General features: G+C 41.1%; 2 protein-coding genes across 5 annotated transcripts in view; one reads left to right on the top strand and one right to left on the bottom strand.

Annotated features, from left to right (window-relative positions):
- The window catches only part of CCDC13 (coiled-coil domain containing 13), a gene marked incomplete at its 5' end in the record, with an annotated part of 57,436 nt that extends 46,941 nt beyond the window's left edge, over positions 1-10,495 (bottom strand). The window contains one exon of the mRNA XM_081284809.1: positions 10,453-10,495. Coding sequence (XP_081140935.1) covers positions 10,453-10,495 — 43 coding nt within the window. The remainder of the gene's footprint in view (positions 1-10,452) is intronic.
- The window catches only part of LOC308644104 (uncharacterized protein), a 59,900-nt gene extending 47,292 nt beyond the window's left edge, over positions 1-12,608 (top strand). Inside the window, exons 3-4 of one of the 4 annotated variants that reach the window (XR_014020892.1) lie at positions 10,480-10,695; positions 11,847-12,608. Coding sequence is in view for 2 of the 4 variants with exons in the window: in XM_081284831.1 (XP_081140957.1) it covers positions 10,480-10,648; positions 11,847-11,852 (175 nt within the window). In the remaining 2 variants the exon portion in view is untranslated. Of the gene's footprint in view, positions 1-10,479; positions 10,970-11,846 lie in introns of all 4 variants that reach the window. The other 3 variants (XR_014020893.1, XM_081284832.1, XM_081284831.1) reach the window with 3 other exon arrangements.
- The last annotated feature ends 1,996 nt before the right edge of the window (positions 12,609-14,604 follow it).

Here is a 14,604-nt window from a genome sequence, read left to right as displayed (position 1 = left end):
CATGCTGGGATAACCAGGGAGTCTGAAGGTGCTGGGGTCTGGGTGCCATGCCAGGGATTCTGAAGTCATTGATAAGGGTAGGGCCTGGGCATTGGATGCTGCTGGTTTGGGAGGCCATATTAGTAGGCTGGCCTGAGCTGACAGCACCTGGAGTTCAAGGTGGACTTGGCTCTCAACCAGATATGTGCGAGTTTTCTAGAACCCTCCAGAACTCAGTCCCTTCTTCAATAATCAGGAGATGATGGTACTGAGGTCACAGATGTGTAGTGAAGGGCAAATGCAAAGGGCAGTGTGAAAACATTTTGTCAACTATGGACTGATAGAAACAGTATCTCTCCCTTCCTGTTGGTTTCTTTGGAGGACTCCCTTCCTCCTCTACTTTACCCAACATCCAGATTCTCATGGTGACACTAGTGACCCACTAGCAGAAAGTCTTCCCTGGCTGCTAGGCCAGTAGTGACTAAACCCTAAAATGCCACTGTCTCCAGCCTCTGTACATAGCCTCACGTCACAGGGTCACCTCCCTTGACCTCACCCTCCCAGGACTTTCCTGTCTCTCTAGCTACCTGATCCCTCCTCCCTAGCAACTTGGGTCTTGCACGTTTATCCCATTAATCCATTCTGTACACGACCATCTGGGACCTTTCTAAAACAAGATAGAAGTAGCTCCTGCCTCTGCAAGTCCCTGCCAGGATTCACAGGGGGAAACTCTGGCTGGCCTGAAGGCCGAATGTATCCCACAGACATTTTTGTTCAACTCTTACAGAGCACTATGTTAGGATTTGATTTTTTTTGGTCAACATTTAAAGATCTATAGATTTTAATTAAATCCATATTTGCAGATTCTTTTATAAGTTAATAGGTATGGCAGTACTGGGCCTGTAGTCCACATGGTCAGCAGGCACTAGGCAGAGGGAATTCCCTCTGGACAGGGTATGTTCTTCCCACTCAATCACTGTCCTGGCCACTTTTGGAAGCAGCAGCTGGCACATCAGCTGCCCATTATCATTGCACATAAAGGTTCTTTATCTTATACCTTCTGGATTCACCCACTTTCATTTCCTACTGGTGCCTGAAGATGCCTGGGTTAGTGGCTCTTGCTAAGGATCAGGCTCAGAGGCATCTCAGGCTTTCTTCAGCAACTTCCCTGCCTAGGATGCCTCTCTCCTATTACCTGAGTTGGCCCTTTACCTTTCCACTAACTCCCACTTAGTCTTTAGGATTCCCCTAGGGGCATTCTGTGGACTCTCAGAATCTCTTGGACATCCCCTGGTCACTATACTTCCAATATTATAACTACCTATAATTTTATTTATATTCCCTTTACAAAGAGGTCTCTTAAAGGCAGGGCCTTATGTCTTATTCATTTATTAATTCTCAGCATCTTGCCCAGAACAGGCCCTTAATTAGTGTTCGCAGAACTATCACTGAATGAATGTAGCCAGTGCTCAAGAATGAAAGAAAATAAAGTTTGAAGAAGTAAATGAGTGAATGAACAACACAGTAACTTGTAAAGTTTTTTTTTCCTTTTCCATTCCCAATTTGCTCTTGAAGACACTGGAGAACCAATACTTCTTTGATGTTCACTGTGCTATGGGAAAATTACTTAATCTCTTTGCTTCAGTTTCCTCATCTGTAAAATGGTATGATAATCACTGTGAACTTTCTGGAGAGGTTTATAAGGATTGAGAGAGCACATGGAAACTACTATCTTTATCACCTTATGAAATGGTGCCCTTGGCCCAATCCAATCTCTGGTAGATGGACAGTCATGCTTGCACTCACAGGACACCTGTGGATCAGACCAGCCCTCAGGGCACTGGCATCTGCTCTGTGCTACATAGGAAGTCATTAGAGATTTGGATTTATGTGGTGTTGGCTGTGGCCAGGGCATCTGACTGTTTTTAAAGCTCCCCAGGTGAGTCTAATATTCAAGGAGGAGTGAGAATGACTGTGGAAAGTGCACTGAGAGGCTGGTTGGGCAGGGATGCTTTAGGAGAGGCAGGCACCTGTCAGCTTGTCCAGCCTGGCAGGGAGGGAGGAGGAAGAGTGCCTGAGTGGGAGCAGGGGGTTTTTCTGCTGTGAAAAGAGCACTGGCAGGCAGAATGTGGTGTGTGGGGAACTGAGAGAGATTCAGGATGGCAGAAGGTAGGGTGGAGATTTGAGGAGCTCTGGACTTCCTCCTGAGGTGCTGGGGATATTCAGAGGGTGCATACAAGATCACACTTGCCTTTCATGAAGCTGGAGGTCTAACTGGGAGGAGGTTTCTGGAAAGGAATGTGGGCCGAAATCAGAGCTGTGGCAGTGCAGATGAAAAGGGAGCAGGAACTGCCACCAAAGGACCAGAGGTGGTATGCAAAGGGGAAGGGGAAGTCTAGAGGGCGGAGGCCTGGGTTTGAGTGCCTGGGGAGATGGGGGGCTCTGGCAGAGACACAATTTCCAGGCTGCAGGCAAGGTAGGTGGTAGACTGATGGGCTTGAGACCCTGGGCCTTCTACATGGAGAGGGCGTGTAGGCAGCTGCCTGGGTGGGTTTGAGCTCAGGAGAGAAGCCTGGGCTAGAGCCTCAGGTAGCTGAGACCAAGGATTTGAAGAGAGTGTAGAGTGAGAAGGGCGTGGCAAAGAAGGAAGGGGAAAATGGAGGAAGAAGAGACATCTGGGAGCAGACAGAGGTGAGTAGATGTCACTGGGTAGAGATGGGGACAGATGTGTGAGTCTGATCAGGGCAGACACCATGGAGACAGGAAGCTGTGGTTAGGAGCAGTGGGAGAGTGGAGGCCAAGTTCTCCTCAGAGATGGACCCCAAACCACATTCTTCCCTTTCTTCCTAAGCATCTTAATTGTATGTCAAGGACATCAGGGTCTCAGTGGGGGCTGCAGACTTCCAAGAAACAAAAAGGAAAATGTCTGCTTTTTCAAAGCACATAATAACACTGAAGCTAAATTTTTCAAAGTGCACCTTGACCCTACCTGATTCCTGATAAATCCATGACAATGTAGTATACATCAAAAACAGGTTCAAAGTTGTGCTTGTCATTAGGGGGAATCCAGATAAGTGAATGGAAGGCTTTTGGTCACGTTCTACCTGCCCTGAAGGTAGACAGTGTTGTGTTCATCTTTGAATCTCATCTCCACAGTACAAGCCAGCACATGCACACGTTGGGTACTAAATTAGAATTTGTGCCATGATGAATAAACAATCCACAGCAGCAATTTTGACACTAAAGCACTAAAAGCACTCAACTTGGATTCATTAGTTCATGTAGAATGTGGGTCAAAGAATCAATGTGCAAATATTCATTGGTGCAACAGAGTTACAGACAGAGCTCTGTTCTTGTGGAGTTTATGGTTTGGCAGGGGAGCAGACACTGATCAATTGACTATGCAGGTAAGTATACAGAGCTGTGATGCTCTGAAGGAAAGGTATGTGGTGCTGAGACTCTTTATCAGGGGTCTGGGGTCCAGGAGGGCCTCCCAAAATGAGAAATGAGAACAGATCTGATGCACATGCAGGAGCTAACTAGAAGAACATTTGGGGACAGAGAGGCAGCAAGTGAAAAGTCCTATGGCAAAACCGAACAATGGCACTGACCAATTTTTTGCACATCCAAACCATCAACAAATTCTCTTGGTTCTTCCTTCAAAACATATCTAGATGCTGAACACTTCTCCACCTCAACCACCCTAGACCAAGAAGCATCGTCTACTTGGACCATTACCATAGCTTCCTAAAGCAGACTCTGTATCTACTCTTGCCCCCACCCCATACTCCAGTCTCAGAACCATAGCCAGGGTGACCCTGCTACATCCTGGCTGAGACCATGCCCAACTCAATACAAAACTAGAGCCTAGTGTAACCTGGCTCCCCTTCCAGCGCCCACTGCATTATCAGGGATGCATGAAGCTCACAGCCTTCTGCACGGACTGCTCTCTCTACACTCTTCTCTAATCATTCACATGGTTCCTTCCTTGACCTTGGATAGGTCCCCACTCAAAGGGTATCTTCTCAGGGTCACCTTCCCTGATCATCCTAGTTAATGCTGAATCCCCTCCCCTCCACTCTTTCTATCATGGGTTTAGTTCTCTTCATTGTATTTTTCACCACTGACCTACAGCACAGTTGATCCATTCATTGTTTTTTTCCCACAAGTATGTAAGCTACCTGAGGACACATATTTTTATCTATTTTATTCATGGCTGTATTTAGCACCTGTAGCAGTAACTGGCACATAATAGGTGTTCAATAAATATTTTCAGAACAAATTAATGAATTTGGTTTTCTTTAGATCACAATCCTTAGTAGTCAACTAAGGCTATCAGTAAGTAATTGTGACTATAAAGAGGCTATCTTTAAGTAATTGTCATAAATGCTTACATAAACATAATCCCTTAAAACCACTCTTAATATTTGTGCCTTCCACTTGTGGTGCTCTGGGGCAGGGCCAGGTCTTGTTATTGCTCTAGACTTAAGTAGTAGAAGCTGAGATACAGAGAAGTTCAAAACTTAAGGCTAACTAGAATTTCTGGTCTCTGGTGTGACATGTAAAAAGCTTAGAAGCTTCGACTCCCGTCCTCAAAACAAGAAGAAAGCTGAAAAAATGGAAAATTGATAGTATTTGGATCCATCAGAGAACTGTGATATAGGGTAAACTGAGCTGACAACTGGAAAGACAGGTGCATGCAGAGAATCACAGTCTACAGGGAATAGAAGCTCACAGCTAGAGCCGGTATCAACAGGGACACTTTAAACTGTACCTGATGACTTGCTGGAGGCTCAGTGTAGATGAGCTTAGGAGTTTAAAACTTGAAGGGGTCCAGTCTTAGGAGGCCTTCAGACTTTCATAAGCTTTACCTCTAAGAATCCTACCAGGTTCTCACTATGAGGTCACAGGGAAGCCCTGACGTACTTTTGGCAGGGAGAAGGGTAAAGTAACCATTCTGAAATATGCCTAGAGCTCTCTATTAGGCTCCTTAATGTGGACTGCCTTCAAGGGACACTATTTTATCAGAGTTTAGTTGACTGGAGTTTACTAAAACCTAATAGATTCAGGAAGGGGAAACACCCAACTCAGGCTCACTAGGATAGAGCTCTCTTTGTAGGACTATAGAATGCTCCCCCTTCCTCCATACTTAGCACCACATCAATAGGATTCCTGTGTAACAGGGTTCCAGTTAAAGAACCATAAGCCTTGGACCCTATTTACAGAGTTTTTAGGAAAACTCATACAGGAGGGGAGACAGAAACAAGGACAGCAGAGGAAATTTTAGTCACTTGACTACAGCAAATAACAAATATAGCCTAACTCCTAGCCAGATAAACATAAAACCTCACACTAAAGACCTGTCTACCTCAGTTTAATTTACCTAATAGATCATGTCTGTATCTCAGTAAAAAATTTATAATGCATGGTAAAAGGCAAAACAAACACAACAGTATGAAGAAACAAAGAGAGCATCAGAACCAGAATCAAATATGAAGGCAATTATGGGAATATCAGACCCAAAATTTGAAATAACTATGATCAATAGGCTAAAGGCTCTAATGGAAAAGGTGAACAACATGCAAAAACAGATGGGTAATATAAAAAGAGCAATAAAAACTAAGACTACATGGGAAATTCTAGAAATCAAATATACATTAATGGAAATGAAAAGTGTCTTTGATGAACTTATCACTAGACTGGCCACAGTGAAGAAGAATCAGTGAGCTTGAAGATGGGTCAAAAGAAACTCCCTGAACTAAAATGCAATGAGAAAAAGAATGAAAAATAAAGATAAACAAAACCCAGAAGAGAATATCCAAGAATGGTGGAACAATATCAAAAGTGTACCATATGCAGCAGGCAGAAAGAAGTAAAGATACACTTGAATAAAAGAACACCATCAAACAACTGAAAGCAATGGACATTTATAAAATACTTCATTCAATGACAACAGAACACACATTCTTCTCAAGCTCACATGGAACTTTCACCAAGACAGACCATATTCTGTGATATAAAACGAATCTTAACAAATAAAGATATCATACGAAGTAAGCTCATAGGCCAGAATGGAATTAATTAGAAATTAATAACAGAAAAAAGTCTGGAAGTTCCAAAATATGTGGAGATTAAATACATACTTCTAAATAACACATAAGTCAAAGAAGATGTGTCAAGAGTAGTTTTAAAACATTCTGAACTAAATGAAAATAATTACCTTATTAAAATTTGTATAATGCCACAAAAACAGTGCTTAGAAAGAAATTTGTAGCATTGAATGCATACATTAGAAAGGGTGAAAGATCTAAATTGGTCATTTAAGATTCTACCTTAGAAAACCAGGAAAAGAAGAGCAAATAAAATCCAAAGTAAGTAGAAGAAAAGAAACCATAAAAATCAGAGCCAAAAATCAATGAAATAGGAAACAGGAAAACAATAAAGTAAAAAACCCCAAAATTGGTTCTTTCAAAGCATCAGTAAAATTGATAAACCCCTAGCCAAGCTACTCTCTCCAAACCTTTCAAAAACAAAACAAAAACCAACCCAGAAAAACAGCACAAATTACTATCAGAAATGGAAGATGAACCATCACTACTGATTCCATGGACATTAAAATAACAGTGGGAGAACAACTTGAAGCCTACAAATCTGATAACCTACATGAAATGGATACAATCTACCAAAACTTACACAAGAAAACAGGTTATCTAAATAGCTTTATATCAATGAAGCAAATAGAATTAATAAAAACCTTCCAAAACAGAAAATATCAGGCCTGGATGTTTCACAAGTGAATTCTACCAAGATTTCAGGAAAATGATACCAATTTTCTACAATCTGTTCCAGAAAATAGAAACAGAATATTTTCTAACTCACTCTAACTTAATATCAAAATAAAGATATTATAAGAAAATAATTACAGACCAATAGCTCTCATGAACATAGATGTAAAAGTCCTTGAAAAAAAATGTTAACAAATAGAATCCAGGAAGATACAAAAAGAACTGTACACCATAACCAACTAGGGGGGGGTTATAAAGGTTCAAAGGTGGTATAAATTGGAAAATCACTTTATGTAATCCATCACTTCAACAGGCTAAGAAGAAAAATCACATGATCATATTAATAGATGCAGAAATGCATTTGACAAAATCCAATACCATTCATGACAAAAACTCTAAGCAAAATATGAAGAAAGGGGAGTTTTCTCAACTTGATAAAGAACATTTGCAGCTGGGCCCAGTGGCATACACCTGTATTCCCAGTAACTTGGGAGACTGAGGCAGGAGGGTCACAAGCTCAGCAACTTAGCAAGATCCTGTCTCAAAATTAAAAGAAAAAAATTTAAAAAGGGCTGGGGATGGAGTTCAGTAGTAAACTGCACCAGAGTTCAATCCTCAGTACAAAAACAAACAAACAAACAAACAAAAAACCAACCCAAACAAAACCCTATAGCTACTATTATACTATTGTACTCAATGATGAGAAACTAGATACCTCCTCTTAGACTGAAAACAGGGTAAAGATGTTCCTTCTCTTCACTCTTATTAACATCATATTGGAAGTTCTAGCTAATGGAATAAGACAAGAAAAGGAAATAAAAGATACATAAGTTGAGAAAGAAGAAATAATACTTATCCACAAATGATATGATTATCTACGTAGAACATTCTAAAGAATCAATAAGCAAATTCATAAATTTCAGTGAATATGGCAAGGTTTCAGATATACAAAAATCAAATGCCTTTCTATGTACCAGCAATAAGCAATTAGAAATTGAAATGAAAAACAACTATTTACATTAGCACAAAAAAGATTTAAATAAGTATAAATCAAACAAAATACCTACAAGATCTATATGAAGAAAACTATGAAAATCTAGAAAAGAAATCAAAGAACTAAATATATATGTATCTCATATTCATAGGAAGAATCAAGATTGTTCAGATGTCATTTCTTCCCAACTTGATATACAGATTCAATGTAATTACAATCAAAATCCCAGACAGTTACTTTCTGGATGGCCAAAGGTTGATATTAAAGTATATATGGAAAAGCAAAAGACCCAGAATAGCGAAGAAGAGCATTAATCAAGACAGTGTACTATCAGTGAGAGAACAGACAAATAAATCTATGGAACCAAATAGAGCCCAGAAGTAGACCCACATAAATAGTCAACAGGTCTTTGACAAAGAAGTAGAGCCAGTCCAATTGAGAAAAGACAGACTTTTCAACAAATGGTACTGGAACAAATGGACATCCACATGCAAAAAAGAAAATTCATCTAGACACAGACCTGTCTCAAAAATTAACTCAAGCTAGGAACACAACTGTAATCCTAGTGACTTAGAAGGGTGAGGCAGGAGGATCTCAAATTTGAGGCCAGCTTCAGCAACTAAGAGAGGCCCTAAGCAACCTAGTGAGACCCTCATCTCAAAATAAAAAATAAAAAGGGCTGAGGATGTAGCTCAGTGTGAAGTGTCCCTGGGTTCAACAGCCATTACCAACCACCCCTTCCAAAATGAACTCAAAATAGATCATATATCTAAATGTAAAGTGCAAAACTATAAAACTTCTAGAAGATAATATAGAAGCAAATCTAGGTGACCTTGTGTTTGGCAATGCATACAGAAAATCAAAAGCATGATCTATGAAAAAAATCGATAAGTTGGACTTCATTAATGTTAAAAAAACTTATCTGCAAAAGACACTGTTAAGAAAAGCCACAGAGTGTAAGAAAATCTGCAAAACACATATCTAATAAAGGACCGTATCCAAAATATACAAAAAGTTTAATAAGAAAATATCTTGTTAAAAAGTTGGCAAAAGTTCTGAACAAACACCTCAAAGAAGATATGTTAATGAAAAATGAGCTCATGAAAAGATGCAAAAGATCATAGTTTATTACAAAATGCAAATTAAAACAAGATACTTCTATGTATCTTTTGGACTCGTCAAAATCTAGAACATTCATTTATTGCTGGTGGGAAGGCCAAATAGTAATGCCATTTTGGAAGATAGTTTTGACAGTTGTTTTCATAGCTAGAGACTTAACATATGACCATATTTACCCAAATGAATTGAATACTACTCCATACAAAAACCTTCACATGAGATGTTTATAGTAGTTTTATTTTTCATCATTACCCCAAATCAGAAACTACCAAGAAGTACTTCCATAGGTGAATGGATAAACTGGTACACTCACACAAACCATTGTTCAATGGTGAAAACTGAATTATCAGGTCATGAAAAGACACAAAGGGAACTTAATTAGAACATACTGTATGATTGCAGCTATATGACACTTGGAAAAGGCAAAATTATATATATAAAAAAAAAGATCAGTGGTTGCCAGGGGTTGGAATTGGGGTGAAGGAATGAACAGTGGAGTCAAGGAGGATTTTAGGGCAGTGAAACTCTTCTGTGTGATACTGTAATGATACATGGCATTAGACATTGATCATAACCCATAGAACTGTACAACATAAAAAAGAATGCAAATATAAATTATAGATTTTAGGTAATGTTTATCAATATAAGTTTATCAATGGTCAACCCATGGAAGAGGTTGTTTAGAAGGAAGGAAATGGGGGTGGAGAATTATATGCAAACTATTTTCTATTCAATAATTTTGTAAATCTAAAATTGCTTTAAGAAATGGTTAATTTCTTTTTTTTTTTTTTAAAGTTAAAAAAGTTGCATGGAAAGAACTCTCGGCTCAGGAAGGACTTAGAGCCATGGGATAGGGAGAGTGATATTTACTTAGGAGTCCTGTGGAGAAGCAAGGTCTTGAGGCTGTTGAGTGCATAGGGGACAGGGACCAATGAAAGACTGAGTCCCTTGTGGGTACCTGCTTCCCTTGCCCCACCACCTGCCACTTTCTTTCCTCTTTCTCCCTCCCTCTCTTGCTTTTAAAAACTATGTTCTTTGATATTCCCAGGGGTGACAGGGTGATGCCTCGAGATGCCTCGGTTAGGCACTGCTGGACAATGCCTAGAGGAGTGGGGTGGAGAAGTCTAGTTCGCCGGGTTGGAGTCCCGCTGAGTCCCTCTTCCCGTCCCGACAGGGTTAACTCTGGAGGGAGGAATGAGATAAGGGGCTTGGATGCCACTTGGTCGCGCAGTTCCCGCTGCACCCTTGGAGCGATGGAGACTGCTCCTGGCAGTGCGCGGAAGAGAGCGCGGGTCAGGCGGACCCGAATTCGAGTTCTGCCTGTACCACCCACTATGTGTCTCTGGGCAGGCGACCCCCCTGCGCCGCACTAACCCTTGTACCGTGCGGAAAATCAGTGTCTGTCGAGGATGGGGACTGGGCGGAGGTGAAGATTCACGGGAGGAAGGGAAGAGACTCCGCTCGGCGCGGGCGGGTCCGGCCAACGTGTGCGCTCGGGCTCGGGTCCTGCCCCGGCAGCTGCGAGCTCTCCCGGCTCGGTCCGGCCCGGGCCCTGCCGCCCTCCCAGGCACTCACAGCGGTCTCTCTCCTTCTCCCTTCTAGGGTCGCCGGGCTTCATCACCTCTTCCGGACGCGTGCACGAGCTGCCCTGGCAACCGTCACCAGGGAAACCAGCAACGTCGCACTTATGACGTTATCACGTCTCTACGGGGGCTCGAGAGAGCCCTTAAACTCTGAAAGTGACCGAGGCGCCGCGCCGCGCGTTGAGGTGGTATGCAAGTAGACATGGACATTGGCGCGGTGAACTGGGTGGAAGAGGTCGTGGAGTCCTTGAGACTTTAAATTGTCTGAAGTGTATTTAATTTATTTTTCTGAACTTATGATTGAACCCAGGGATGCTTTCACTACGTCCGCACTCCTTTGAGAAAGGGTCTTGCTGAGTTGTCCAGGCTGATCTCCAACTTGCAATCCTCCTGCCACAGCCTCCCAGAGTTGCTGGGATTACATGCCTGCCGCACAGGGCAGGGCCTGAAGTGTGTTTTTTAGAAAGTTTTTGTGACGTTCTGCACAGAGATGCACATTTTGCTGTCTTGTAAGTTGGAAAATGGACGATTTCACCATGAAATTTAATGTAGCCATTCAGAATCTCTTTGAAAAGCGTAAAACAGGGTGGTGGAAGGTTGAAAGCAAAAGCATTCTACTGTCATTTTTAACTAATTAAATAAAAAAATATATAAAAAGAGATAATTCACTTATATTTACTTCTTAAAAAAAAAGTAAACTAAACGGGGACAGACCTGGATGAATCAGTAATGTTTTATTAAGCACCTGAGGGGCATATTTTCAAGAGAGAAAATGGCAACTGGTTATAATAGGGGTCTGAATTTTATAGGGTTCAGTTAGACTTGAATCAGCAGAATGTGTCGGCTGGGCAGTCAGGTGAAACACTGTTGCTGGGAAATGGTGAAAATCCAGAGCCCATTGTTTCCCTTCTCTTCCTGGGACCCATGCCCTCCTTTATTCTCTGGGGATTGTGGTTCCCCTTTTTTCCCTGGGGGTTGTTTTCCATATGGAGGCGGCACACCTGTAATCCCAGTGGTTTGGGAGGCTGCGGCAGGAGAATCATGATTTCAAAGCCAGCCTCAGCAAAAGTGAGGCCCTATGCAAGTCAGTGAGACCCTGTCTCTAAATAAAATACAAAATAGGCCTGAAGCTGTGTTCAATCCCTGGTACCCACTTCAAAAAAAGGTTATATTATGATGGAAAGTGAAAAGAAAAAACAAAACCAAAAAAACAAAACAAGATACAAATAGTATGCTAAATAAATAATTTGTTTTTTCAAACTAGGCACAAAACCAAGACTGATATACAATGATTTAAAGTGGTTATATTTGTGTGGTGGAATTGCAGTACTGTTTTTGAAATTTTTCATGTTTCTCAAAACTTTTTTTCTTTTTTTTCCTCCATAGTTATGAGTATGCGGTACCAGACCACCACCAGCACTGCAGGTATAAACTCAAGACTTTCTGATAAAGAATGAACAGATCTTTCTGGTTGGTCTCCAGTTGCCTGCCTACTGAGCCGAGGGGGAAAGACCTAGAATCTTCATGTGATAGTGTTAGGGACAGACAGATGAGGATGCTGGGAACACGAGGTTAAGAGAATAATTCTATAAAATGGGCCCCCTGTGCTGACCCCCAGATGCTTTTTTTCCCAAGAAGCAATTTACCTGCAGCCCTGCCTGGCCTAAGTGGTTAGGATATGTCACATTCCTTAGCAAACTGCCTGTTCACTGGAGGAGAAATGCAGGCCCAAAATAATTGATAAGAGGGACCCAAGTTACCCTGAAGGGGTAGACTTTTGTGACTAGATTCTGAAACTCTGGGAGATAAGGATTCCTCCTAACTATAAAATATGTAGGAACTCATGGTTCCCATTAGAACTGGTCAGCATGGGCCAAAGTGATCTAGAGTTGCCATGGCAGTAGGGACTTGAAAGTCTGATGTCATCCTTCTGTCAGTCAAAAGTCAAAAGGTGGACCTGGCAGGACTCTCAGAAAACTTCTCTGGGAACCCCAGTAAAACTGGAGTGCAGGACAGGCACATTGTCTCTCTCCTCTCTGAGGGGACCTACTGTATCCCTTGAGAGTGACTCCTTTGCCTTTTCCTATCCCTTCTATAAACTAATTTCTGTTACTCTGAGAGACATGTCTGAAATCTTTCTGACTTGGTTGCAAGAATCAGGGTTTGAAGGGCAGATCTTTGCACTGCCTCAGTTTCTTGGAAGCTCCCAACTCTGTAATAATAGCAAAGGCACAAGATGAAGAGTGGGATTCAAGTACATATATGAGCCTCAAGGGGTAGGGTCTTTTACACGGGGCATCATTCATTCACCTCAGGATCACAAGGGGATTATGTGTCATGGGATAATGAACAAACAGCTTGATCTACTGAGAAGGCTTCTGAGAAAACACCATTCCCAACCCAAAGCCAGGTTTCCATTAAGATAAGAACAATCTATGACAAAGTTAAGGCTGCAGAATTTCAGAATAGGCATTCTAGAATGCATATTAGAAGAGAATTGGTTACATTTGTGCCAGGAATCAAAGGATTCCCTAGCCCCCAGGACACTTTGCCACTGAGCCCCTAGGCCCCTCAGCGTTTTTTAAAAAAATTTGAGATAGGCTCTCACTAAATTGCCCAGGATGGCCTCGAACTTAACCTTCCTGCCTCAGCCCCCCATTTGCTCAGATTACAGGCATGTGCCACAGTGCCCTGCCAAGAATTCCTTTTGACAAGGATTTTCCAGCATTCCATTCTTATGAAACCAGCAATGACTTTTCTCTAGGTTTGTTATCTTTCCACTGCTAGTATTGAGGCTTTCCAGCCATTTTTTTCCTGATAATTTTTAGTCTCTTGAGAATTTTCTCTAGTTTATAAACCTAATGTTTTATCATCTAGGAAGTCAAGGGAATTTGGGTCACCATAAACTTCCTCTGGTAGACTGTCCAGATGTTTGTTAATCTCAGCCTGCTTTCTGTTTCTCTTACCAGAATTACTTGTAGGATATTGCTCTTGCTTGCTTTTAAATCTGAAATGTTTATTGAGATGATTATATATTCACATGCAGTTGTAAAAAACAATACAGAGATCCTCTGTACACTTGTAAAGTGTACAGAGGTTGCAAAACTATTCTACAATATCACAACCAGGATATTGACATTGATAAAATCCACTGATCTTATTTCCATAATTTTTCCAATTATATATTCCAAATATATTTCCATAATTTTACTGTATTCATTTTTGCATTTATCATGCATAGATTCACATATCCACCACCAGTAATATACTGAACACTTTAATAAATAACACAAGAATTGCTCTTTTGTGTTCTTAGGTGTATTGAGGGACATCTGGGCTCTTTTCAGTTTGGAGCAGTTAAAATTAAGCTGTTATGATCATACATATACAGGTTTTTGTGTGATCATGTTTTCATTGCTGTGGAATTCATGCCTAAGTGAGCAGTTGTTGACTACATTGTAAATGCATAGTTTTTTATTTTCTTTTGAGATGGTTTATCTCACTATGTTGTTCAGGCTGGCCTCAGCCTCCTGAGTAGTTGGGATCACAGGCACATGTCCTTACACCTGGCACATATTTAGTTTTTTTTTCTCTTTTTTTTTTTGGTTACTGGGATTGAATTTAGGGGCACTCGACCACTGAGCCTCATCTCCAGCCCTATTTTGTATTTACTTAGAGGCAGGGTCTCACTGAGTTGCTTAGTGACTCACTTTTGCTGAGGTTGGCTTTGAACTCCTGATCCTCTTGTCTCAGCCTCCTGAGCCGCTGGGATTACAGGCGTGTGCCACCATGCCTGGACAGAGTTAGGTTTATAAGAAATTGCTAAATTGTTTTCTAGAGGGACTAGACACTTGATCAAATCAACTAACAACACATTTCTTAGAATTTATTCCTGTGATTAAGTGACCTGTGACTGTACTTGTAACCAGTGTTCATAGCAGTACTTGTATATCAGTGTTCATAGCAGCAGTATTCACAACAGCCAAAATGTAGAAGCAACCCTAGTGTTCCAATAGGTGAACAGATAAGCAAAATATGATATACACACATACTGAATATTATTCAGCCTTAAAAACAAATGAAATTCTGATATATGCTACAACATGAATGAACCTTGAAATCTTAAGGTACGTGAAATGAGCCA

Source organism: Spermophilus citellus (assembly GCF_964194105.1).
Source record: "Spermophilus citellus genome assembly, chromosome: 3".
NCBI lineage: Eukaryota > Metazoa > Chordata > Mammalia > Rodentia > Sciuridae > Spermophilus > Spermophilus citellus.
This window is presented reverse-complemented; position numbering and strand designations above follow the sequence as displayed.